Genomic DNA, 24,543 nt, shown 5'->3' with positions numbered 1-24,543 from the left:
TGCCTTTCTTTGGATTGCTTCTGGATGAACAATAGCACCTAAAAGAATGTATATAAATATCAGATAGAGACCACAGCTGTCTAATTATTGCTTTCATTAGCACTTGAGGAGAAACATCAGTATTAGCAGAGTGCAAAACCACCACGGATAGTTCTGCTGTGACTCTTTGAAGATCTTTCTGCCTTGCAACAAAAAGTCATATGAGTACCTCTCTTACAGCATCATCCCCCAAATCTTCTGGTTCCAAGGCAGCTTTTTGGTTAACGCCATAAGGAAAAGCCAAAGGCCTGGGGGGCGTGCATTGTTCCCTTCTCACTGTGGTGGGGTGCCCTAAGCTGCAATTTCTCTTACTAGAGGCATCCTGCAAATAGGGCTTGAGAGGACCACTGTTTGAGGAGTCAGGGTGTCCTAAGGAAGAACAATTGTCAAGTCAAGCCAAGAGACAAGTTCACATTTTATGCCTAGGGAAAAGCTCAAGCCTCACTTTCACACAACAAAACTGCTGATTTTAGGAACAGGAAAACAAAAACCTGCTCATATATAAATGGAAGAGAAAATAGACATTTTTTTCCAGTTAGTTATTTCATAGGTCTTGCAAATGTAACTGGAAAAATAAGCACTAAAAATTATTTCTCAAGTAATGACTTAAACTGGCAAGGTGATCACAACATTTTCCAAAGAAGAAGAACAAAGAGTCAACACATGGTAAGTATATTTGTCCCACAAATGTTTTTTGAAAACAGAATGTACTAATCAATTGAAAAAGACAGACTAGCCCTTTTGTTTTTTGTTATCCATGCACAATGAAAAACATTGGGGCAAATATGAGACAAGAGACCAAGGTCGTGTTCAGCGCATCCCACTTGGGTTTTGACATCAGAGACATCAAAAGTGAGTAGATGATGTAGCAACTACTTCATGAACTCAAATATTGGAGAAAAGAACCAACATAAAAATCCCGCTGTTGTGAATGGATTTGCCTGAAGTGTTGCAAAAGTTTAGGGAAGGCAAAGAGGGAAGAAAAATCAAGGAGGCCCGCGTTCCTGCTAGGGACAGGATAAATGTGCCTAAAAGGGACAAAAAATAAAATTGATAGATTTTGAGTTTTAAAATGTCTTCTGGAGTAATTTATCTATTTCTAACATTGATTTAACAGTAACACATAAACATTCAAATATATGGAAGTAGTTATTGGGGGTCTTCTGGAAAATCAAAAGATACTGGGAAAAGCAACTACCCATTTAGCTTGAATGACACCTTTTAAATTAACACCTGCTGTAGTAAATAAATAAAATCCCTCACTTTCATTACATCTTTTGAGCAAATGAAAATCTCCCTGAGAATCAACTATTTGCTTTCATTCTCCAGAGGTCCTCATAAGAAGGCACAAAATGTGTTTTACAGAGGAAAAAAGGTTTATTTCTATAATATAATTCCCACTTTGGCATTCATTTTCAGTGGAAGTAATGGACATAAAACAAATTAAATGTTTAGAAAATGACTTCTAAAAACTAAGTGCTTGTGCACCGTTTTCTACTTTATGCATTAATAACGCTATTTTCTCTTAACCGGAGGCAAAATAATTTTAATAACAGGTGCTTCACTCATACTGTAAAACTAAGGGGGAGATTTAAGTGAAGATTTTTCAAATGCTGTGGGAATTGAGCTCTGATTGATTTAATGAAAAATGTATAGTTAATAGTCTGTTGAATGGTTTGAAGACATATTCCCTGAATAGGATTTGGTCATTGACATACTGTTGATTTTCAGGAAAACAATTGTCAAGACACAAATTCTAAATTTGTACAAGAGCTACTCAGTTCTCTAATTCTTTTTCCAGCACTCAAAGGTATTGGCTTTTAAAATCGTATTTATCTTGTTATAGCAGTTATTTTGCAGTGCCTATTGCTACTGAGAATATGTACTGTGAAAAAAATTGAGTTGGTAAAACAAAACTTTAAGAACCCAATGAATATATACCTCGCTTTCAGAACTGGTTTGATCACGGTTATTTTAAACCAAAACTTCAGAAAGCCAGAGTAAGCAGTACCTGTTGATCAACATTTGCTGACTCTAAAAGTGCAGTGGAAATTACAACACATTTGTCACAAACCCGACAATCCAGTTCTAAGACTGTAATTAAACCTGCTACTTAAATTACACTTGCCCAGTGCAGTGCATCAACTCACTTTCTGCCCACTCTACAGGACGAGACATGTATGTGTATATGCAAGAAAGCAGCTGGCTCTTGCTCACCTAGGTGGAGAACATTTTTCTCTAAGTTCAAAGAAGAAACTCAGGCAAATCAGACTTGTTGTACTTGCTTTTAGATGAGATCCCCCCCCAGAGTATTGCACTGATGATAGATGTGGAGTTCGTATTTGCTGCAGCTGTAGCTGAACATCCACAGATTTTTCAAAACCTCTCAGTTGAGTTCTCAGGATTTCTGGATTCAGTAGGACCAGTTTTACAGTAACTGAATGCATACAGCCAAAACATGCATACAGCCATAGGCATCTACTACAGAAGGAAAAATAGCAACAATCATGTTGCATGAATACCTCTAGTGGATCCTCTTGATTTTCATACCTTTACACCTCCAATTACTTTTACTTTCTAGGCTCACATCATCTGTATTCCTAGTTCGTAGAGGATAAATTTTTCAGAGTTCAAACATTTTGGAGAGCTATGAAAACCTAAACATTATTTTCCAAATTTCTATCATTTCTTGAAAATAATTTTCATTCCCAAATATCTAGCAAGAGAACAATTTGGGGCCAAAATATTACTTAGAAGCACCAAGATGCAGCCCCCAGTTTCCTAGTGAAAAAAGATTTTGTCTCGATCTTGCCTCAGATTTCAAACACGCATAGTGGTGTAGCACGCAGGCCAGCCACACGAATGAATTAACATTTTGCAAACGGTGAAGCTGCTGTGGTGCACACACGATGCTCTTCCCATCGAACAGGCTCAAGTTAACACAGCTCGAGGTGCCCAGGGGAAGCAGTCTCTGCTGTAAGCTCAACACGGTCTGACTGGATATGCCTTTCTCAAGGCTCTTCCCCTCTAATCTAAGGACTGCAAAATTTCCATTCCTTTTCCTCGAAACATGAGTTTTAAAGGACCTGAAAGGAATGTACCCACGCAATTCAAAAGGGGGAAGGGAAGGGAAGGGAAGGGAAAATCTCCCAGGGTCCCTCCTCTTTCTTCTTTAAGAGCAGCAGATTGTGCCTGGCTGTAAGAGGAAGGCATTTCCTGACTTCAGCCTATAAATTAAGAGAATAAAAAATCCACATAAACTCAAAGCATAACCAGCTAGATATGTACCCCACTTTCTCAGGTCTTGAAGGAAATGGTAGGAGGTAGCTGTCCTTCCTTTTTGCATCACTATTGGATGGACAAGGAAAAACGCTGGGGGAGCGCAGAGGGGAGTAAGGGAAAGGAGAATTCAAGTTATACTTGCATGCATCAAGAAACACACATACAATCTCTGTAAGTCAGAAATTACACTGTCATGGCAAGCATCCCAGCATCAGTCAAGGGACTTATAGTATTAGAGGAAAAAATAGAAAAAAATGACCCAAACTGATGTGTGGGAATCCACTAAGGTTAACTATTTCTTGTTCTCTTTGTAAGAGCCAATTTTATTTATTTATTTATTTATTTATTTTGGTGAAGCAAAGCAGATCCTAATTGTTGCACTGACTTAAACAGAATGAGGATTTAGATTTTTGGGGGAGTATTATTAACTAATAAATTTCTGATATATGTTGCAATACAGCAATCTGAGGCAGTATTTGTGCTCTCAGAAAAAAAAAAAGGGGAACTAAAACTAAAAGTTTAAAAATTAAACAACAAAGTGATTAAGAAATTTAAAAGCGCAGGCATGGGGAAAAAGAAAAAAAAACAACAACCAAACATTTTCAATTATCCTTTGAAATTAGATGGCGAACAGATGCTTCTGAAAGATAAAGGAGGGCTCCTCTTAGGCAGCGCAAATTTTAGGCAGCCTTTGGTAGGACCAAAGGGCCTCTGATGCTAGATGAGAGAGGTGAGATCAGACAAAGACTGCTAAAGCAAGGCAACTTTGAAAAGGCGGGCCTTGCAAGAGCAGAGACATCTTTTGAGACAGTTGCCACACATCCGTCCCATCGATGTAGAACCACCTGCTTCCTACCTCTGCCCCCTACCACCACCAGCAGAGCAGAGGATGGAGGGTCTTTGTCTGCCTCTGGACCAGACCTCCAAGTACTCTGTGTTTCCATCACCTCCACTCTGAGAGCTTCTACCATAGAATCACAGAATCATTAAGGTTGGAAGAGACCTCAAGATCATCTGGTCCAACCATCCCTCCACCACCAATGTCACCCACTAAACCGTGTCCCTAAGTGCCAGATCCAGCTTCTCCTTGAACACCCCCAGGGACGGTGACTCCACCACCTCCCTGGGCAACCCGTCCCAATGCCTGACCGCTCTGTCTGAGAAGAAATGTCTCCTCATTTCCAACCTGAACCTCCCCCGGCACAACTTGAGGCCATTCCCTCCAGTCCTATCACTAGTTACCTGTGAGAAGAGGCCGACCCCCAGCTCCCCACACCTTCCTTTCAGGGAGTTGTAGAGAGCAATGAGGTCTCCCCTGAGCCTCCTCTTCTCCAGACCAAACAACCCCAGCTCTCTCAGCCGCTCCTCACAGGACTTGTGTGCCAGGCCCTTCACCAGCTTCGTAGCCCTGCTCTGGACACGCTCCAGGGCCTCGATGTCCTTCTTGTAGTGAGGGGCCCAAAGCTGAACACAGCACTCGAGGTGCGGCCTCACCAGAGCTGAGTACAGGGGGACGATCACCTCCCTGGTCCTGCTGGCCACACTATTCCTGATACAAGCCAGGATGCCATTGGCCTTCTTGGCCACCTGGGCACACCCATGTGTCACAGGAATTGTACTAGAAAGGTCCTTTCTTTTGTCAGTGGTGCATGACAAAACCCTTCCAATAACCCAAAGCAATCCAGCATCCATCTCACAGGAGCGCAGGCACGGGGAGGATCCAGGAACACCACACGTAGCTGCTCAGGCTAGAAACATCTGCTGGAAATTTTTGTGTGCTGCGTCCAAGACCTCAGATTTAAATACAGCTTTTTGAATGTTTGAAAGCTCAATGAAGCTGCCAGAATGCCTATAACAACAACAAAGGAAGAAAAATCACCCTTGAATTGATGACAATTCCTTTTTTCACTTTTCATTTTATCATTATGTAGCCAATAATAAACTTTATTGCTAATAGATAACCAATGGCAAAGAAAAAACAGAAAGAAGCAACTTGAGCCTATTCAGCTGTTTGCAGGAATTGGTTTTTATAATTAGTTCAGAGCAAAAAATCCCCCTTATTAGCATATTAATCTTGTTGAACAGTATTCATCTTTTTCACATCATTTTATGGCGTGCTCTTCCTTTATCAATCATTCAATTATAACACTGTGAGATTACTGAAATTTATTCCAGCCACTTAACACAAGCTATTTTCCTCTTTCTTTCCCTTCAGACGCAGGAATTCAGAACAGTTTGGGCCACATGCTACAAAAATCAACATGATTGCTCAACCCAGATCATGCTGTAGCTGCCACTCAGCGTAGCAGGTTTTCACCTTGTGTCCTCAGACCATGGACATCAGCCAGAGTCCAGGGAAGGGACCATTGACCTGGATTTTATCTGCACTTTCCATAGATTTGAAGGGACTACTTTCAGAAGTAGAGTAAGGCTGACTACACAGTTTTCAATAAATGCATCCTACCTTTATAAAAGATTTTGGATTTGCTGATACCAAAACTGATGGGAAAAGTTTGTACTTTCTGTGGATGTTTTTTGTTTGTTTGTTTTTGAAACATAAGTAATTTTAACCAAAAATCCTGGCAAAACAACGTACAAAAAGGGAGGGAAAGGTACGGAAAACAAAAAGACGTACCGTGATTCATTGTTTATTTAATCATTTTTAGCCTGTGAATTCATGATCCTACCCAGGATTTGAGCTTTTCATCTTACTTTGAGAATCGAAAATGTGTGGAAATACTGTAAGTTCTCACTGCATGAGAAGATATCTTCTCTTCCATGACCAGTCAGAAAAATGCCTTTCCAAGTTCAGAAAACTCATAGGGCTTGCCTATGTTGCAGCAACTCATTATTGCAAACCTTGCCTTATTTTGGGGAACTGACAAGAGATCTGCCCTTCTTCTGATTTCCCCAATTTATCGAATACTTCTCTCCCAGTGTTTTTTGGAAGGAATCCTCAGGGTCGAGACTCTGGACTTCTCTCCCCATTTCCAAGGATAATCCTGACCCTTAGCTTTGCTTCGGTCCTTTGCTTTGGCAGAAGTTTTAGGTAAGCATGCTGTCACATCTTTTGAATAAAGATGCCAACCACACCTAAGGGTGGCCAGATGTGACATGTTCAATGGGCTGAGAAGTTATGAAGGGCTGGGCAAGATTTAACACAAGTTGTGACTTCACTCATTAAGCCTACAGCGAGAAGCAACCGGTACGTGCAACCACAGGTGGTTCCAGCACCTTGGCGTTGACTTCACTGGAGAACAATCTGGGGAGAAATATTAAAAGAAGTCCAAAGACAGGGTATGTCTAAGAGAGCGGAGATACTATTTTGATTTACAGGTAAGGAGGACAGCATGACATGCTGTTCTCTGCATGAGTTTCAAATGTAGTACATCACTGCAGGGGGACGGGTGCTCATAGAGTTTCACTTCTAGACTCCTTAAAATATGGCATATAGATCTGGAAGTGGCTAAGAACACAGTTCTGCCTTTTTTGATTTATGCAGCAATGACAAAACATATTTGCAGAGTTCCTCCTGATGAGGAAAAAATTTACATGAGGGAAAGGGCACCTTCCCTGGGATAGCAAAGAAACTCAGCATCTGCGTGGGATTACGGCTCCACTTTGTACAGGGATTGCTGTTAAACAGTTTAAAAAAAAAAAAAGCATACACAAATTGCATTGTGTCTTCTTGCACAGAAATGTCTGCAGCAGCTAGGAGAAATTAAGTGACTTATCCCAGCACCTTCTTGCATGTCAATGTCTAACTTTTTAATCACAACCACCCCGCGTAATATGGAAATTAAGAACAGCATCATTTTCCAGTAATTACCAGAAACATACACATTTTCCAACAGGGTGACATTATGTCATGAATTCCTTTGTCAAGAGGAAAAAAAGACAAAACATATCATACTTGTCTGGGAAGGCAAAGCGATAGATTTGTCACGAGGGTAATCATCTATAAAAAAATCCACTATTATCAACTTCCTGAATTTCTGAAAAGGGATTCATTTTCTGCCTGAGCTAATAATGAACATTTTTCTTCGATTCATCATCTTCAGTTTCTTTCCCTCTTGAGATTCATTTATCACTAACTACTGAACCCGAGAAATAAAAAATAGGCAACATCCCCTTTTGAAATAATGGCTTAGAAGACTATTAAATCAAGAGGCAAAAAAATGGATTTCTAAGATATATGCTAGACATTCCTGTAACAGCTGCAGGTTTTTCACAGGGGATGCGCAGCACCACTTTGGTACAGGTATTGGGGAAGGTAAGTTCACTCTGTGACAGCGGGAAGTGGGGAGCTGCACGTCATTTTTTCAGATAAAACTGACAATAAAAGGAACGAAATCGCAGGGATGATGAGATCAGCGGCGCTTTGAAGTGCAATTCGTGTTGCAGGAATTAGCCTAGGCTGATTGTTCGTGCACATTTAGAACCCCAAACACCCGCCATAAAGCAGGTCATGCGAACCCTGCCACTTGTGCTGAGCTTCCAACCCGCCAGGGCTGCTGCTCGGGGCGCTGACTGGCAGTGTGGTGCTCCCGAGGCACCAAGTGACAGCCATGCCAGGGGACATGTCCCAAAACGCTCTTCCTACGGTACAGCAGGGCCCGAGGCTCCCCCAGGATTGTATAGCCCCGCTGTCGTTCTGTCTTCCGCAGGGGAAAGGAGGGAGACACGGGATTTGCACTTTAAAGAGCTCTTCTCCTGTAAGGTTCTGCCGTTGCACTGTCTTGTTACCCCTATGCTGTATTTTCCAACAAAATGAGCTTTCGAGACATCAGTCCATGAAAACACAGGAAAGCAGATCCCTTACAGACAAGACACAGAAGGAGCAGGACCATCCTCTTTGCTTCTGAGTAGGATGGAAGGAAGACCTCCCCAAATTCCCTCTTACCTCATCCCTTGCTCAACCTTTTGTGGTATGCCAGGCAGCAGCCTGCACGCAGGATCGCTGCTGGAGCTGCTTGCCTGGTGCTCGTGGATGTGCTTTCGCAAGGTTATTGCTTAAGCACGTTTGGGGGCTGTGGGCAAACCACTGAGCCTAATGCCCGGGGGGAGGCTTCTGAGAGGTTTGCTCCAGCACCTGCAGGACACTGGGATGCACACGAAGGTACGGGTCTCTGATATTAACTGGTTCCGTATTTTCCCCACTGACTCACCGGGATGCTGTCCAAACGCAGCCTCTCGCTCTAACTTGCTAGGCTAAAGCAAGTGCAGGGGATTCAAGCGATGGCTGTCTTAAATTCTAGCTTGTTGGTCCCAAGCCAAAACGCAGGCGCCTGTGACGTCCCAAAGCGAAGCAATTTTAGCACGCAAGGCTGCCCCTGTGCAGGAGAGACTCAATTTCACCAGCTCGCAAGGCTGACAGCAGAGCACAGACCCTCCGTGATTTATTTCTACAGCTTTCCAAAGCCAGGGGGCAGCAGAAAGGAATGGTTGTAAATTTAATCTTCGCATTTGCCCAGTGTTGCTGTACACTTTTTGCTTTTACGAAGTCAACACCAAGAAACAGTCTTAGGGATCTTCCCTCACTTTAGCCAACACAGCAGCTTTCCTCTACGTACGAAGCCCCATGCTTCGGAAGCAGGGACAGCTTTCAAGAGCAAATTTGCATCTCAGTGTGGTGTGGACTGAGGGCAGAACCGGAGGAGGAGCAGAGGCTTCAACATCTGGTATTAATGGCACCAAATCATGTCACAGGTCAGCAAAGCAATTTTATTCACTAGGAGATTTCTTGACACTGATTGCTCTAACGCAGAGTTGCCAACAAGCCCAGCTATCCCTAGGCAGCAGCCTAGCAGTAAATAATCCCAGCTGTTTCTACAATTTTGCATAGTGGGTACTGAAATGGATTCTCTGCTTAACATCGCAGACAGCTAGGAAGAACAAAGCATGAAATCAAATTCCATCAATCCCTGAAATTTGTTTATGCAATCCATTGTTACTGCTCATGGAATAGCTTTGGCAGGCAAAGGCCACAAGAAAACGTAGGCTTAGTTTATACAGAGCAATTTTTCCCATCTGTCATTTTTGTTGTCATATTTTTTTATATTGATTTCTCTTCATGCAGCTTCAAGTTTAACCCGGGCAGAGCTGCATTGATCCAAGAAAGCCGAAGCAATTTGTCTCTTCTAGCGACGCAGAAATGGGGCAGGAGACAGTACCTATCACCGCTTTTCTGTTACAAATACGTTAGAAGCTCTTTCCCTTAGCCCCGATGTAGATTAAGGCTGCGCTTATGGCCTTCCATACAAATATTTCTGGTAATCCCATTTATCTCTGGCAAGCGAGATGAAATTCACACCGAGGAGCACGTTCCCCGGTAACTCCTTCACTCGCATCGGGAGGAGCTGACTCAGCACATGAATTATGGAACCGCAGCTGCCTGGTGCCGCATCACAGCCCGCAGATTTACAAAGGAGATTTTTCATTAACTATAAGCAGCATCGCTCGGGCTCTACTATAGAGGGATGTGACCTGCATCTACCTGGAGCCCCACTTTTTCCACTTGTGGAACCAGCCCGTTCTTGTGAGTCGTAAGCGCCTGTTCGCTTCTGTGGGGCAGCAGTGGGGTTTCCTTCCTCCAAACCCCTCTAGTCGCTGCACAGGCGTGGTAGAGGAACCGTAAGAGCTGGTGCAATCGTGCAGCAGAGCATCCGTCACACGTGGGGAGACGAGCAGAAGCCGTTCACCTTACTAAACAGGAGTCTGAGATGGAGAGCTGCTTGCACCACGCAGACGGAAGAAAACTATTCAAGTTAAAAACATCTCTGGGTACGGCGACCACAAAGGCATCCAAATTGAAGGGTTGTTTGTAACCATCGAAGCAGTGAGGTTTTTGGGGCTGCCAGCCCAACTATGCCAGAAAGTTCCTTTCAGCCCTTTTGTTTCTATGGTATCTGTAGCTCTGACATGAAAAATCCCCAGTGACACAGGAGTACTTACAGACACATTTTAAAAAACTTAGCATAAATGATAGAAATTGTTATATGATGCCAAGCAATTAATCTAGCTTAATTTTAAGGCTTTTCAATGAGAAGTCTCCACTGTAATGCTATTAGAAAGTGTGATCACTTGCATTCACAGCCCCCTTTCAAGGCACTCCTAAGTGGGATGAAATCCAGAGGGTTTTACTTACCAGCAAAACTTCATGGGGGACAACTTGCAATTCTTTTTAGCTAATGAGCACTGTTAGATGATTGTGTGACAGCAAGAATATGCCCGGAGAACATCCCCCCCCCGATCATTTCATCCTCCCTGGAATATGCTTTTCTGAGATAAGTCACAATAAATACAATGTGCCAATCGTCTAACCCATTGGGAAAGAGCAGGCACAGGAGCGACTCGGAGCAAATATGAGAGAACCACGGCTCCAGAGAGCTGCTGACAGGCACGGAAATGGCAGGGGTTTAAATGCCATTTCCAATCAGAGCCCTATAGCTAAGGGCCAGGTATGCAGACCAACTGTATGGTATCTTGCAACTGTCCTCTTGCTGTTGACAGGACTGACTGACAATGGTAAGTCACCTACTACAAAGCCTGATACAAAAACTCAGGAATTCATCAACATGCCCAGTGGACAACCCCCCCCCCCAAAAAAAAAGAGCCTCAAACAGACAACAGACAGGAGCCCGAAATGGCTGATGGTAGCTGAGAAATGCACAAGGTATGTACATATCTGTGTATTGTGAAAATCCAGACCAAGCATGCCAGCAACAAAGGGCAGTAAGTGAACCGTGTTTTAAAGGTCTAAAGACTATCTGGTTTATTTTCCCAACTAGAAACTCCTCAGCTATTGATTGTAAGAGTCAACTGCTTTTCTGTGAAAGGGATTAAGAGCATGATTCACAGTTTCATTTTGCTGAGCTCCCAACCAGAATGTCCTTCCCTTCTCCTCTTTGGAAAGAGGTCGTCTGACACGGATTCTCTGTAAGCATATAAAAGTAAAATACAAAACATGAAAAAACTCCCAAACCAAGCTGTCAAAGCTCTCCCCATTAGCTAAGCACGGAAAAAAAAGCTCCAACAGTTTCCAAAAAGAGAATGACAGACAGGATGTTGAGTGGTAAATTAGGATATTTGGAATACATCTGTGGACATATACTTTGTCATTCACTACTCAGCGCATCTCCAGCTCAGAAAAATGACTTCTCTTACACAGCAGCAGCTGTTATTGTTTGCATTGTAAATAGTCATAAGCCATATGGTGTGGCAGAAGAAAAAAACTTCACACGTTCTCACATGGACAAATATTATTATTACAAAGCATAAACACATCGATATATGTGTCTTTTCTCTGGGGAAGCACATAGCCTTCAACCTGATCCTAGAAAGTTATTGTCTTCCAGATGAGCAGATTACCTGCAAATATTGGGTTGGGATTTTCAGAATTTGGATGGCTTAACAGAAGACAAACGCGGGTGTGCAGCAGGTGCAATGCTTTTGGTTAGTTCCACAGACAGGATGAAAAAGAAATGCAAAATATAAATTGAGGTAGCAAAATGGGAGTAAGAATTAGGAGGAAGGGGAAAAAAAGATATTTTTCCACAATAGTTGCATATGGAATGTATTCCAGAATGTTCTGCTGTCAACTACCTTACTACAATTAAGGCAGCAGGACCACGGCCTATCATGCAAATGGATCAGCAGTCCCTGGGTAAAGCATTTTGGATGTTGGCAGATTGCACGTAGACAAGAGCAGGCCTCTCAAAAACGTTGGGAACCTCATCTTGGCAAGAGAAGCTGACTATGATCAGCATTTCCAAAACGTGTCACAAGGAGAAGATGCAGCCCAACTATATCTGATGCTGTGGAAGACCTGAGTTCAAAAGAAAGGTTACTTTCTCTTTAAACCATGATTTCTTCTGTGCTTTTTAAACCCATGCTTAAAACCTACAAGTGCTCAAGTTACTAGAGTAACTTTTTGCTTTAGCACTTTTAATTAAAGGAAAGAGTGATCCCTTTCCATTGTATGGTGAAACTGGTAACACCTCCAGTCAACTTACAGTTTTGCAAGTTTTTGAACTACATCCCAAAAATCTTAGTGGAGTGACACTGGACTTGCCCGCAGCAAACACCCTCACGTCCTGTTCGGACGGTTAGACAGACAGAACAAAACCCGCTGAATCTGTGACCTGACAACAATTATTTAGAGCTCACCTTCTCGCAGCCTGTTTCGAACACCACTAATTGGTAAGGCACAACAACTCTAGATTTATATTGAGACCCCCCCCCTTCACCAGGAGATGTAGCTGGTGACTGGCTGCATGGCGAATGAAGTGCTTCAGCTGATGGCAGTGATGGCAAGGACACTCCTGAGCCCACGAGATGGATGAAAATCGGCATCTTACAGGAACTGGAAAAAATATCTTTCCACAGGATTTGGTTGTCCTGCATCAACTAGCCATTATGCTTTAATTATCTCCCTCCCACAGCCCAGTTTTCAAGGTCAGAGCATAGCATTACACACCTTCCCACCACTGTTACATGTTTTACCCTGACATGCTGGTTATTCTGAATTTCTTTATCAAAGCACAGAACTGAAACTGAGGTAAGTAAAATGCCTGTGATCAGGAGAATGGCTCCAGCACTGTCACTGAAGCATTAGCATCCCTCAAAGAGTTTTCTTCTTTTTACCTTTGACACATGACATAGCTCAGTCCTATAATCCAATACGAAGGACTGATACTGATGCGAGGAGACCACAGGCGAGTGAGGACGAAGTGCTACTCTTCCGGGAGAGAGAGGCAGGGGAAAACCAGCCGCTCCAGAAAAAGAACAAACTGAGCTGCTCTCTCACTTTTAAGAAGTATTTCAACCAGTTATCAAAGCATTAAGGAGAAACATTTCCAAAGCTGCCATGAACACAAGCTCACCTGAAATAACTGAACTGCGAAGGTAGCTTTCCCGCATGGGAACATGCTCAGTGTGCAAGTTCAGGCAGCCAGAGAGGCAGCAAAACCTTTGGTTTATGACCAGATCATGGCCTAAAGGTTCAACAGGATAATCACTTCCACTTGCACACCTGCAGTCACAAGCTAATGACTTCTGTACAAATCATTTATACAAGACAGCAAAATGAAGAAGTTCATAGCTTGTAAACATGAACTAAATTATATGGGCAAAGATTAGCATAGCTCATACATTTCTAAAATGCAACTTGTTTGTGTACGCCCGTATCTTCAGCAGCTGGACAGCCAAACACTTACTTTCGGGGCTTTTTTTAAAAGAAGGAAATACAAATATGTCTTCTCAGACTGGAACACATTTTATATTAATTACTCTCTCTTAACAGCAATGCTGAGTATGGAAGAAAGAGCTAGTACTGGCTGGAATGGTGTCATCAGACTAAATACACTGCCGAAGCAAGAATCACAGCTGCCCTGTGGAGCAGACAGAAGTTACTGATATTTTAAAAGTACTGAAACAAAGATTTTTGGGGGTTGCTCACTATGTGAACAAAGTACAATTCACTTTGTAAGCAAGTGTAGTCAAATTGGTTGTACACTGACTCCCTCGAGCTCATGTAAGTGTGCCTGTGGCAGAGCCTGAGGAGATAAGCCAGACACACTGATTATACGCTTTACCAAGTAGATCATGCTGCCTTTCTCCCTCAGAAAAATGTGATCCCTAAGTTACTTCAGAAAACCTCCAGTTGATTTTTCCTTTTCATCAGGCTAATATGAATGTCCTGATTACCATCGGCAACAAGAGAAGGCACAATAAAGTTTACTTGTCCTAACCTGCAGCTATGCATCTGGTTACCTCCCTATACTTAGGCACCTATTATTTTGTCTGGCCTTTTTAGTCTTATGGGTAAAGTCTATGAACTTGTATTAAAAAGAAAAAAAAAGAAAAAGAAAAAGAAAAGAAACATGCATCCCTCTTTGGATTAAATTGATAGTTCAATGACTAAAATATTATTTGAATTCTGATGGCAAAAAAAGAGAAAAAAATGGCTATATACAGAATGTGCAGAAAACAGTTAATACAGAGAATGCAGTTTCCAGAAAGACAATCATCATAATTAGTTGTTTTAAAAATTTTCCGCCACTAGAAATGAAATTAGTATTTATTTTTATTTTTCCTTTTTCTCTAAAACAAAAACAAAACAAAACACCTCTTTAAATTCATAGGTAACAATTCCACAAATGATTTTGAAAAGCTAGGTTTCTATTACGTTAAAAGCAGCCGCTTGGACAAAATACATCTATTCAATCAGCTGACACGTCTCCCTTTCGGAAGAAGTCGTAACAACTAACCGTGGATCAGACTTGTATCTCGCTATTAACGCAGCATTCACATTCCGCTTTCTCATGGAACACGACAGTGAGCATGCCTGTTGCTATCTCCCCCCTGCTTTAATCGATATGTTATGTTTCCCATTTAATGGAAAACATACAACCCTGCAGTCAGAACAGGAAAATCACTTCCATCTTAGTTTTCAGAAACTGCTGAATAAAAGTCAGAACAAAAATAGTCCCCCATTCCCCGCTCACATGGTTTACTCACCATCACTTTATTCCAAAACTCGGTTTCACGTGAAAAGCGATCCATAACAATGAACTTACTGCTTCCTTGTCAAAATATCGCTCCAACCATTTAAATTACTGAAGGAAGAAAAGAAAACATCGTGCTCCACACAGCACTCTAAAGACACACTGTTGTTTTTGCTGATGCAATGAGGCTTCTAAGCAAACGAGTTTGCAAGCAAGCTGGGTAGTGGCATTTTCCTTATGATTCAAAAGTTAAGTATGCCTCAGCTAACTGAATGCTTGCACAACGTACAGTGAGGGAACTCGAGAAATCATACATGTCTCTAACATACTCATTTGTGAAACTTCAACTCGTATTACCATCTATAACTCTGCCACACCTCAAAAATGACGTGCCAGATATGAACTTTTACTGGGTGCTATGTGCAGCCAAAAGAAAGATAGCTCCAAGCCAGAGGCTTGCATTTATATGTCTCTGAACTCAAAGTCCCTAAGGTGTATGAAGTTACGCTGTACGTATGGAGCACGACTGTGGATTCATGCTTGCTGTGCATATAAGTATCATCAAGTTCATCCTAAACTGCATGCTAAAAATATCCACACTGCCACGATGCATTACTGGATTAATGCACGGAAAGGACTGTGATGGGAAGAAGTCACAAAAACTTACTTAAGTCCACTTAGAACAATTTTTAAAAACCTCCAACAAAAGCACAGAAGAAATTACAGTGCGTTTTTTGAGAAATGGGGATAGCAAGATCCAGGGACCACCTAAATGCTGTGATTTCTTTTCCACATACGTGCAGACCCCCTATTTGTGCCCCGAGGCGAGAGACTGAAGGGCTTTGGAACAATTCTGCAGTAAAATGAAACGGGGGGGCTGTAACCCCCTAATGACTGTCTGCTAATTGGGAGACCGCAGCCTAACACCTGCCGTTTGCTTCACCTGCCTATCCCTACTCCTTCTGGTGCCTGCCTTCACAGGTGAACCTCGTGGAGGTTCAAAACCCAATCCCTGCCTAAAACCGACGGGCGGAGGGCAGGGCAGCCGGCAGCAGAGCCGCCAGGAGGCGGCGGAGGGCCGCTGGCCCCACGGGGCCGCCAGCACGGAGCCGCCGGGCCCGTCCCGAGCCGGGCAGCGGAGCCCCCGCAGCCGCCGCCACAGCCTGGGCCGGGCCGGGTGCGGCCGGCGGCGCAGCGCCCCCGTGCGGCCGGGCGGAGGGGAGCGCGGCGGCCCGTCAGGGAGGCCCGGCCTGAGGGGAACGGGGGGACGAGGAGGGCAGGGCCGCCGCGGCTCCGTCGGGTCGTGATCGAGTTCTGTGCGGCCGGGGTGGGAAATAATGCGGTGGTCCCGTTGCGGATTGCCCGAGCCTGTCACCCCCAATGTGGCATCAACTTCTTGTTGGTCGGCGCTCGGTCGCGGTTAACGGCTCCAGGGTTCTACTTACGCAAACAAAGTGGACTAAAACAGGATGCCCACCATCCTGTATCTGTCCAGAAGTAAATAACTAGAAAGGATGTTGTTCAGCAATAAATCTATTATTAGGGCTTTTCAGCCTCTTTGATTTGCAAAAGCCAGCAGACTGTTCCTTATCAGCGTGTATGTTTTTCCTGCTCGGCTCTGTGAATCCTGCAAGTTGGCAAACGAATACAATCCTCCTGGCATTCGGTGAAACACAGACCTCTTTGTCCCGTTGAAAAGGATCCCGAACCCTCCAGGCTTTCCAGTCACAACCAGGATGTCTCCACTGCCCCGTCTGTTGTTTTGAACGCCATACGTCGAGCCCAGCGGGTGGAAATACGTCCTGAGCTGAGCTCCACTGAAAGCGCTCAAGAAATTTTGTAGACCCCAATTACTTTACCCCAATAACATTACTTCATTTCTCTTAGTCATTTTTACCTTGAGGACCATTTGAATCTGTCATGAAATTTCATCTCGACTGAAAATTACCTTGTCTTGTACCAGTTCTTTCAAAGGCTAGAGAAAATTTTCAATAGTTAGAAAATCTGTGGAGAAAAACTGGTGAAAATGGTAAAGCAGCTGAGTTCTTGGTTTTGGATTAATACTTGGAGGGGAGGGTGAAAATGAAGAGCAAGGGGTGAGTGATGGCAGCTTGTGGATTACTGGATGCTATAAGTGGGAACTTGGGATAGAGACAGCAAGAAAAACCACAGAGGTGAAATGGCACGCAGTAGAAACCATCTTTAAAAGTCTATTTTTTTCTTTTTTCTCTCCCTTGATTCTCATGACGCATAGCATAAAATCTTCCATCAGGATCATAATAAACATCTATCAAAGATCTCTCTGCTACCTTAACAGAAGGCAAAATAATTCAGAGACCAGTTGAAGTTCAATTACATTTTTTCTGCAGTAAGCCAGAAAAAGGTGAAAAGTAAATCACCTTTATGTACCCTTCCTGAAGTTCTTTTATATTGATCCCCTCGGAAAACAAGGTTTGAACGTTTTCACATGTCCATCACCTAGCTCCAAGCTTTTGCCTGTACCAGGCGGAAGGCCCCCCACTTTACATTTTAATTTCAATACCTATGTAAATCATGTTAAAATCATGCACCTGTAAATAATTTCTTACAAATATTAATCCTTAGCCCAACAGCACATCTTCTTTGATTTGTGAGACAGATTTGGTTTGGTTCCTTTAAGGACTGCAAGCATATTGTGATTTCAAGGGCCTGTTTTTAAGCAGACCTCAGTGCTAATGTTAAATACCCACGTGCCATCTATTCTCTTACCCTGGGTGACCAGGACAGCCACTGTGACACCACCACACCAAATACAACACGCACGTGTTTCTCTGTCCCAGAATTTAAAGCGCTTACTTCTCCAGCATCTTTATTCCAATCTGACAAGGCAGAGAAAGATTTCCCTTCAGTTTTACTGGGTGAGGTTTGGCTTTTGCAACATGAAATAAGGTTGCAGATCAACTTTTATTGACTGATGAAGTCCTTAGCTGGCACAGGAGTCCATCAGCCTGGAGGTTAGGATCTAAGTCAAATTCTCCTAACTGCTGACACAAGTCTATGCATTGGCTAATATGACAGTTAATCATTTTGTACTTTGCTAATAGCAAACCTAATGAATGAAATTATGTGCTCCTGGAAGGCAAGCAGCTAGCTTACAGCAGAGACCTATGCCCCCCTGCAGCTCTTTGGAAAAACCCCAATCACTGACAAAACTATTTTTAATTGCTCCAGCAACATTAACAAACTTGAGAGTATCACTGTTGAAAATACCTTGTCTCCTGTTCCCACACCACTGTGGCCTCTGACATTGCTGATGCCAGTTACGATCAAGTACGGTTTTTAAACTGTTGACAACTAGTGCTGCAAATATTTCTAGCTTCAGTCAAGCTGAATACTGATTAAAAAATAATAATAACAAGTGCTATCACACATACAAAATCTTTCCCAACTATGCTCCTCTCCTGGGCATGGGCAGAGCCTCCAGTGGCTCCTAACACTGGTTTAGTAACACTGTCACTAAAAACAGCAGAATGAGGGCTTTGCATAGGTGTGAGGCCTGCCAGCAGTATGCTTCCTTCTTGCTACTGCCTGTTTTATGACAGCCGATCACACCTCCTGATTCAGGGCCCGACAAAGTTATTCCAGGATGTGGAGTGGTAGTTTGATCTTCTTTGTTTTCATGGGCTGTAGCAGCTAAGGAACGCTGCGTGCCAGGAGCCAGACTCAAATTAACACCATCGGAAAGTTGGCCTGCTCCCTCTCCCACTTCATCCATGGATGAATGCGGTCAGGTCAGCGCCTTATCTGCAGCAATGCAGGATGTGTCTCGCTACGTGATGCAGACAAGAACGTGAGGCACATTCTGACACTCGCTTCACTTGTATGAAATGCCACTTCACAGAACAGATTACAGATTCCAAAATTATATAAAAAAGCTGACCCCGTCTAACATATTCTTTAGGGGACCTATAACATAAATGCAGAATACTGCATTGTAAGACGTGAAAACACAACTGGAAGATTCATAACCTGTGATAGTAATTTAATAATCAAGCCCTTATAACATAACATCTAACACCAGCTGACACTGGAGCTCACAGTACCTCCCCAATCAGTGCTAAATAATGCATCCATAACAATTGCCTCTCACTTGATTATGCTAATGTGGTTGATGCGAGATGCAATTCAAAGATTATTGAAGTCAATGAATGTTCTTCATTAATGCCAATGGAATTTGGATCAGACTCATCAAGTTAAAATATGAGAAAGGAGCTAGAAGTGTAGCAGAGGCATAAGCAGCCATGGTGGTTCTAGCCCTTGGATATTAAAAAATATTATATGCTCAGTGTCCACCACTGTAAAATATCACTGAAAACAGTTGGTTTGGATCATTTGTGACAAAGGTAAAGTGATCAAACACAACCCTGCTACAATTCCCCACTGCTATCTGTGCAAATGATCTCCTTTTGGCATGCCAGAATAATCTGGGTGAATTTTCATCATGAAATCCTACAGTTCTGAACTCTAAATAAACTCCTGAATACTGGAGTCAGTTTTACTACTGTGAATTATTACATGAAATGGTAACATTTCTAACGACAAAGTCTCAGGCGTGAGAGGAATTCTTTTTCCTGTTTATTACAGAGCAGTACATGAGAACACAACAGAAAGGAATTGATAAATAAAGAGGAAATGAGGCAGAAAGGTCTCTGTTCATCTCAGACAGACATTCCGAATGCAAACAATATCAAGATTAGTAAATCTGGACACAGGTGTGCTAAGGGAAACTTAATCATCATCAATCATCCTTGATTATTATACTACCAAGACTTTTAAGGATCTGGTTAAAATGTGGCTAGGAAAATCTTCATTATGCCTTTACTGAATTTTCTTCACTCCTCTTTTCATTTATCGATAACACAGTAAGAGCATGGGGTCTTTAGACGGGCTGGGACACTAAGTGAGGACGGTAAAAGTCACAACAAGTTTGGGAATTCAAAACAGAGGTCAGAGTCTTCACCCTCTGGGAACCTTCACACAGGCCTTCAGTATCTGAGAGTGCCAAAACCTTTTCACATTCCTGGATACTTCAAAATTGATGCAGCAGCAGGAAGCAGGAAAATGCTTCTTTTAATTTTCTAACTATTTATTTATTTTTCTTATTCCTCCTTCTTGTAGGAACAACGCAGCTTCTTGAAATTGGGGAAAACTGAAATTGCTGCAGGAAGAGTTCCATTTGTTCTTTTTGTCTTTGTAAGTCCTGTAGCAGAAAACCCCAAAAGGAATGAAAATTTGCAGTAACAGGTGTCCTTTCACTACCAAATTGAAGCTGGGACACCAAAATCAAGTCTTTTGGGAGGTGTGAGAAACGTTAAGAGCTATTTCAAGCAGAAGGCACCAAAGGCATTCCAGTAGATCAGTGGACGTTGGGGCTGGGAGTTAAAGGTAGCAGCAGATGGTGTTTCTCTCCATCTGCAGCCAGTCTAACTCCAGAAGTTTATCTGTGTACACACACACTGTGGACACTAACATTAGCGTGGAATTACAGAATGCACAGTAAAATCTTCACCGTTCTAAAAAATGCATTTTTAGCTCCTTCCCAAGGAAGTGGGTCAGTATTTCTTCCTTAGCAGATCTCTCAAGCTTGCCCAGAATGAGAACAGCAATTTTGAGCTTATTTGAAAACCAGACCAAACCAAATCAAACAAACAAAAACTCCTCTTGGAAGCACCTGATTACTGCCAGCTGCCTAATTTTCATCTGACCTAAGTTTTGTATACTTGGGTTGTTGACTCTGCCTTATATCACAGACAATATACACAGAGCATTGTCCCTGGTAGGGGAAGAAAAACCCATTATGTAGGTGCTGCTACCTCTGGAGGAGTGATGCCTGCAGTCTCTGTAACTGGCACAATGTATGTGAAATGTGGGTTTGCGCTTACATGAATTCCTCATACAGCACATATTCCTTATAGAGAAGTTTCCCGTGCTAAAAGTTAGGGCACACAACCAGTGAAAATCTTTGTTCTGTCAAGAAAGACAGAAGGAAAAAGGAAAAAAGTCATCTTCCACTGAACTTTACAGGGGATCTGTAGATTGCATCATTCATGTTGTAAGGCTTCCTACACATCTTGCTTACCCATTAATAGGAGGCTGTAACCACTTATTAAAATTACTCTCCTGAATCCTGGAAGCTGAAGCAATTTTCTGTCAACCAGAGATCCTGACTGGAAACAAAGCAGAGGTTCATTTGTTCTTTTCCAAAGTTCCCCCGTAAACAACACGTTTTATCTGTCTACCCCTCTCCCCTTTAGACCTGCAAACAGAGATTTTTTAAACTTCAGTTCCTCGTGCAGCTGTGGCACAATCCCTGTGTGCAACTTAACGTAGCAATCCAGCAGCATGGGAAAACCAACACAAGCTAGGTAGCAGCACAGATTGATACGATTACCTGTCAAAAATGAGCCAGAATTATATAAACTTTATAAATAACCTGCAAGATATATATCAAACTCCTTGACAATACTGTGTGAAGGATAAGTCAAGGTTTGATAGTTGATGGGAAGAAAATGTCCAAGGCTCGAAGCCATCATGCTCCCGGTCTGACTCTTAGCAAAGCAGTGGTTGGATCCCCATCCCTCCCCCAGGCATCTGGCTGTGATAGGGCAGGCAGTATTTATCGGTATGGTCTGTCCCATTCCTCATTAATCAATACATGCTATCCATTGATGCTTTGAAAACAAAAAATGACCAACTCTCCCTCCCCCCAAAACAATATGGTCAATTTGGTAATGTAATTTTCATAACTGAGGATATTTGGTAGCTTTATTTTTTAAGTTTCGGCTCCTGGAATCACATTGCTTAGGAGAAGCTCGGTTTTCATGAAGAATGTCATGTTTTAAATACTCAAAGTCATGGAGACAGGACAGCATCAAGGGAATCCTGTAGCATTTTGTTTATATCCACGGTTCTCCATCATAAAGCACAATGCCTCGGTTGCCTCATCTATTTCTATCCAATAATGGCATAAACAACCCCAAATTTCCTCTCCCTTCCAACGTGCTCAGTTCCGTCGATTTCAGTAAGGTGGTGTGGCACAGCAGGGGAGCACACACACAGTGCATCAACTTTTCTGTGCTATAAGCAGACTACTGGTGTTGCAATGGCTAATACCACAGTACAGCACAAACACTAGCAGCCTTACAGTAGGGATTTTTGATATGAGGTGGCTGCAAATGGCAAATAAATCTGTATTTTCAAGTCTAGAGCTCAGAAAAAGGCAAAGGCATAATTTCATTTCAATGAATAGATAGCAGGTAACTGGTCAGAACAGTTTGAAAGGCTAAATTATTTAAAGCACATTATCACCTTTATCAGAAGGATTTAATTTAGGGGAGAAATTGCAAGTACAGTTAAGTCCCGCGGCCAGGCTGCCCAGGGAAATGCTGTGCAGGCGGCGCCCCACGCACCGTGGGCTTCCCCTCCGGGGCCACTCGTCGCTAACCCCCCCGCTGCCAGCCCCGAGCTCAGCCCTCGGGGGACGTTCAGTAGGGTTTTCCCCCTATTCCTTTCATTTTAAAAGGACCCGCTAGGTGGCAGCCCCGTCTGCCGACGCGCAGCCCCGTCGGCAGCCCCCGCTGAGCAATCCCTTCCCCGAAGGATGCCTTGGGAGAAAACTCGCTGCAAAACTTACCAAAGATGATTACATTGCCGGTGAAATCGCACATAGACAAAGCCTACAGAGCACTAAATACGCCGTGCACTTTCCCCCTGAATAGCTACAACAGCAAAAGCAGCTCAGGTTTTGCACACATTCGAGTAGTGCCTATTGGATTGAAAGCCCAGGCTGAATTTGCCACCCCGGGTTGCTTTCCCACAAAACAAAACACGAAAAAAAAACCCATCAACAAAGGCCCGGTCAGGTATCTGAAAGGCCACAGCACTGCTCTGCTTTGCATGTTGAAAGAAACGAGAACGAGCTATTTCTGCTTGAAAAGTTCTCTGGGGAGCAGGAATAAAAGCGCTACTTAACCAGAGGAAACCCACCAGGGTGAATTTCAGCTGAGCGCTGCCCGCGGAGCCGCTCGCCGAACCTGGGCTGAGAAAGGAAAGGGAACGGAGCCGGCAGCTCCGTCCGTCCGAGCACATCTCTCCTTATCACATCCCATCTTCTGGCCCAGGACCAGACCGGACAGCCAGCCCCATCCGTCCCGTGTCCAAAAGCTGCAGCTTGCCTCTCCAATCCGCTAATGCTGACACAGGTGGTGTGACTGGAAGAGGGAATGCAGGTGACCATAGATAAGATTTTAGCCGATCCCGTCATTTTTACGCTGGGTGATCTGTATGCCTGCAGCTCCATGAGTAAATGCCAATCCTGAAACACAGAAGTTGCGTTTAACATCAGTGTGCACTGATGTTCGTGAGGCTCTGTCCCTGTTTCGAGGGTGTACAAAATACTGCAGAGCGCTTCTGAGCCTGTTTTAGACCAGCGAAATAACTGCGAGATTACACGGTAGAAATCAATTGCCGTCTAACTTTCAGTGTTGCATTTGGATGCCTTTTTTGCAGTTCTTTATGACACAAATTTGAGGCTATATAAAGACATTTGATTACCCTCATTGTATATCCTTGAGCTAAACTCACAATCTGAGTTGTCCCATTTGAAATGAATTAAAGAAAAGATTGAATGGTAGGATTCAAACAGCTGCTTTTAACAACTGTATAATAGAGTTCCCACATAAGATATGTGCTTTCCCCCAGACAGAGACTGGTGTAAGACAAGTAAGAGCAAATTATGCAAGCTGGGGAACAAACAAAATATTCAGCAGTTCAGGAACACCATTCAAAAGCCACTAACCAAATCAGCAACTCCAGTTCAGACGGGGCCAAGCATGGGAAGCTGCACTTGGATGATGAAAAAAAAGAGTAACCTAGCTTTAGCTCAGTTTGTCTGGTTTGCTCCCCCCCCCCCAAAAAAAAAAAAAAAGAGGCAGAGGCAGAGCCTGTCCCATAATGAACTGTGCTACCTTTTCCATTCAAAACTCAATTTTTGTAGAACGCCTTTGTCTGAATGAGGTTTGCCTTTCTGCAGCCTGCCCTTCACAGGACAATACAAACAGCCTGAGAAGCATCAGGAACCTTCCTGCTTTAAAACCAATTATTTGTTCAGGTTGTAATAATCACAAGTCACAAGGGCTTTCAATAGGATTTATCCCCCCTCAGAAAGATGCTTTTTAGTGCATCAGGATGCAAGGACACCTGCTTGGGGTAGTACAGGCTCTGGAAGATGGCTCAGTAAGGGAAGAGGAGGCAGGGCAAGGCGGATTTGCTGCAGGAGGGCAGCTTTCCAGTCCCCATCTCCTGGGAGCTGCAAGGCAGCCGAGATGCTGACCCAACCTCTCTTCCAGCACCACCTCTGCAGCCCATCTCCTCCGACGCTGTTATCACAGCTCGCAGCTCTTCCCTGCCTCTCAGCTGTGCTGCTCCTCGATGTCACAGGGCACAAAGGAAGCCACAGAGGGGCTGTCATACTCGAGGCCACGCAGAACATCTGCAGTGAAGCAAGGACCTGAAGGCTTGTCGCCCACACTCCTAGCCCCTCACCCGGTCCCTTTTCCCACCTTTCCCTCAGACAGGAATCCAGCTGCAGCCACAGACGGGATGGGGAAATAGGGGGCTGGTGAGAAACTGGGTAAAGCATCCAAAAACTGCTGAATATTAACAGTTAAACTGAGCT

General features: G+C 43.4%; 1 protein-coding gene across 7 annotated transcripts in view; it reads right to left on the bottom strand.

Annotated features, from left to right (window-relative positions):
• The window catches only part of SASH1 (SAM and SH3 domain containing 1), a gene marked incomplete at its 5' end in the record, with an annotated part of 518,822 nt that overhangs the window by 184,338 nt on the left and 309,941 nt on the right, over positions 1-24,543 (bottom strand). The window contains one exon of one of the 7 annotated variants that reach the window (XM_080584026.1): positions 14,842-15,916. The exons of the other annotated variants lie outside the window; for them this stretch is intronic. Coding sequence (XP_080440152.1) covers positions 14,842-14,886 — 45 coding nt within the window. Of the gene's footprint in view, positions 1-14,841; positions 15,917-24,543 lie in introns of those variants that run through there. 7 annotated transcript variants of the gene reach the window in all.

This window comes from Anser brachyrhynchus (genome assembly GCF_964034855.1).
Source record: "Anser brachyrhynchus genome assembly, chromosome: 3".
NCBI lineage: Eukaryota > Metazoa > Chordata > Aves > Anseriformes > Anatidae > Anser > Anser brachyrhynchus.
The sequence above is the reverse complement of the archived record's forward strand: the minus strand, read 5'-3'. Positions and strand labels throughout refer to the sequence as shown.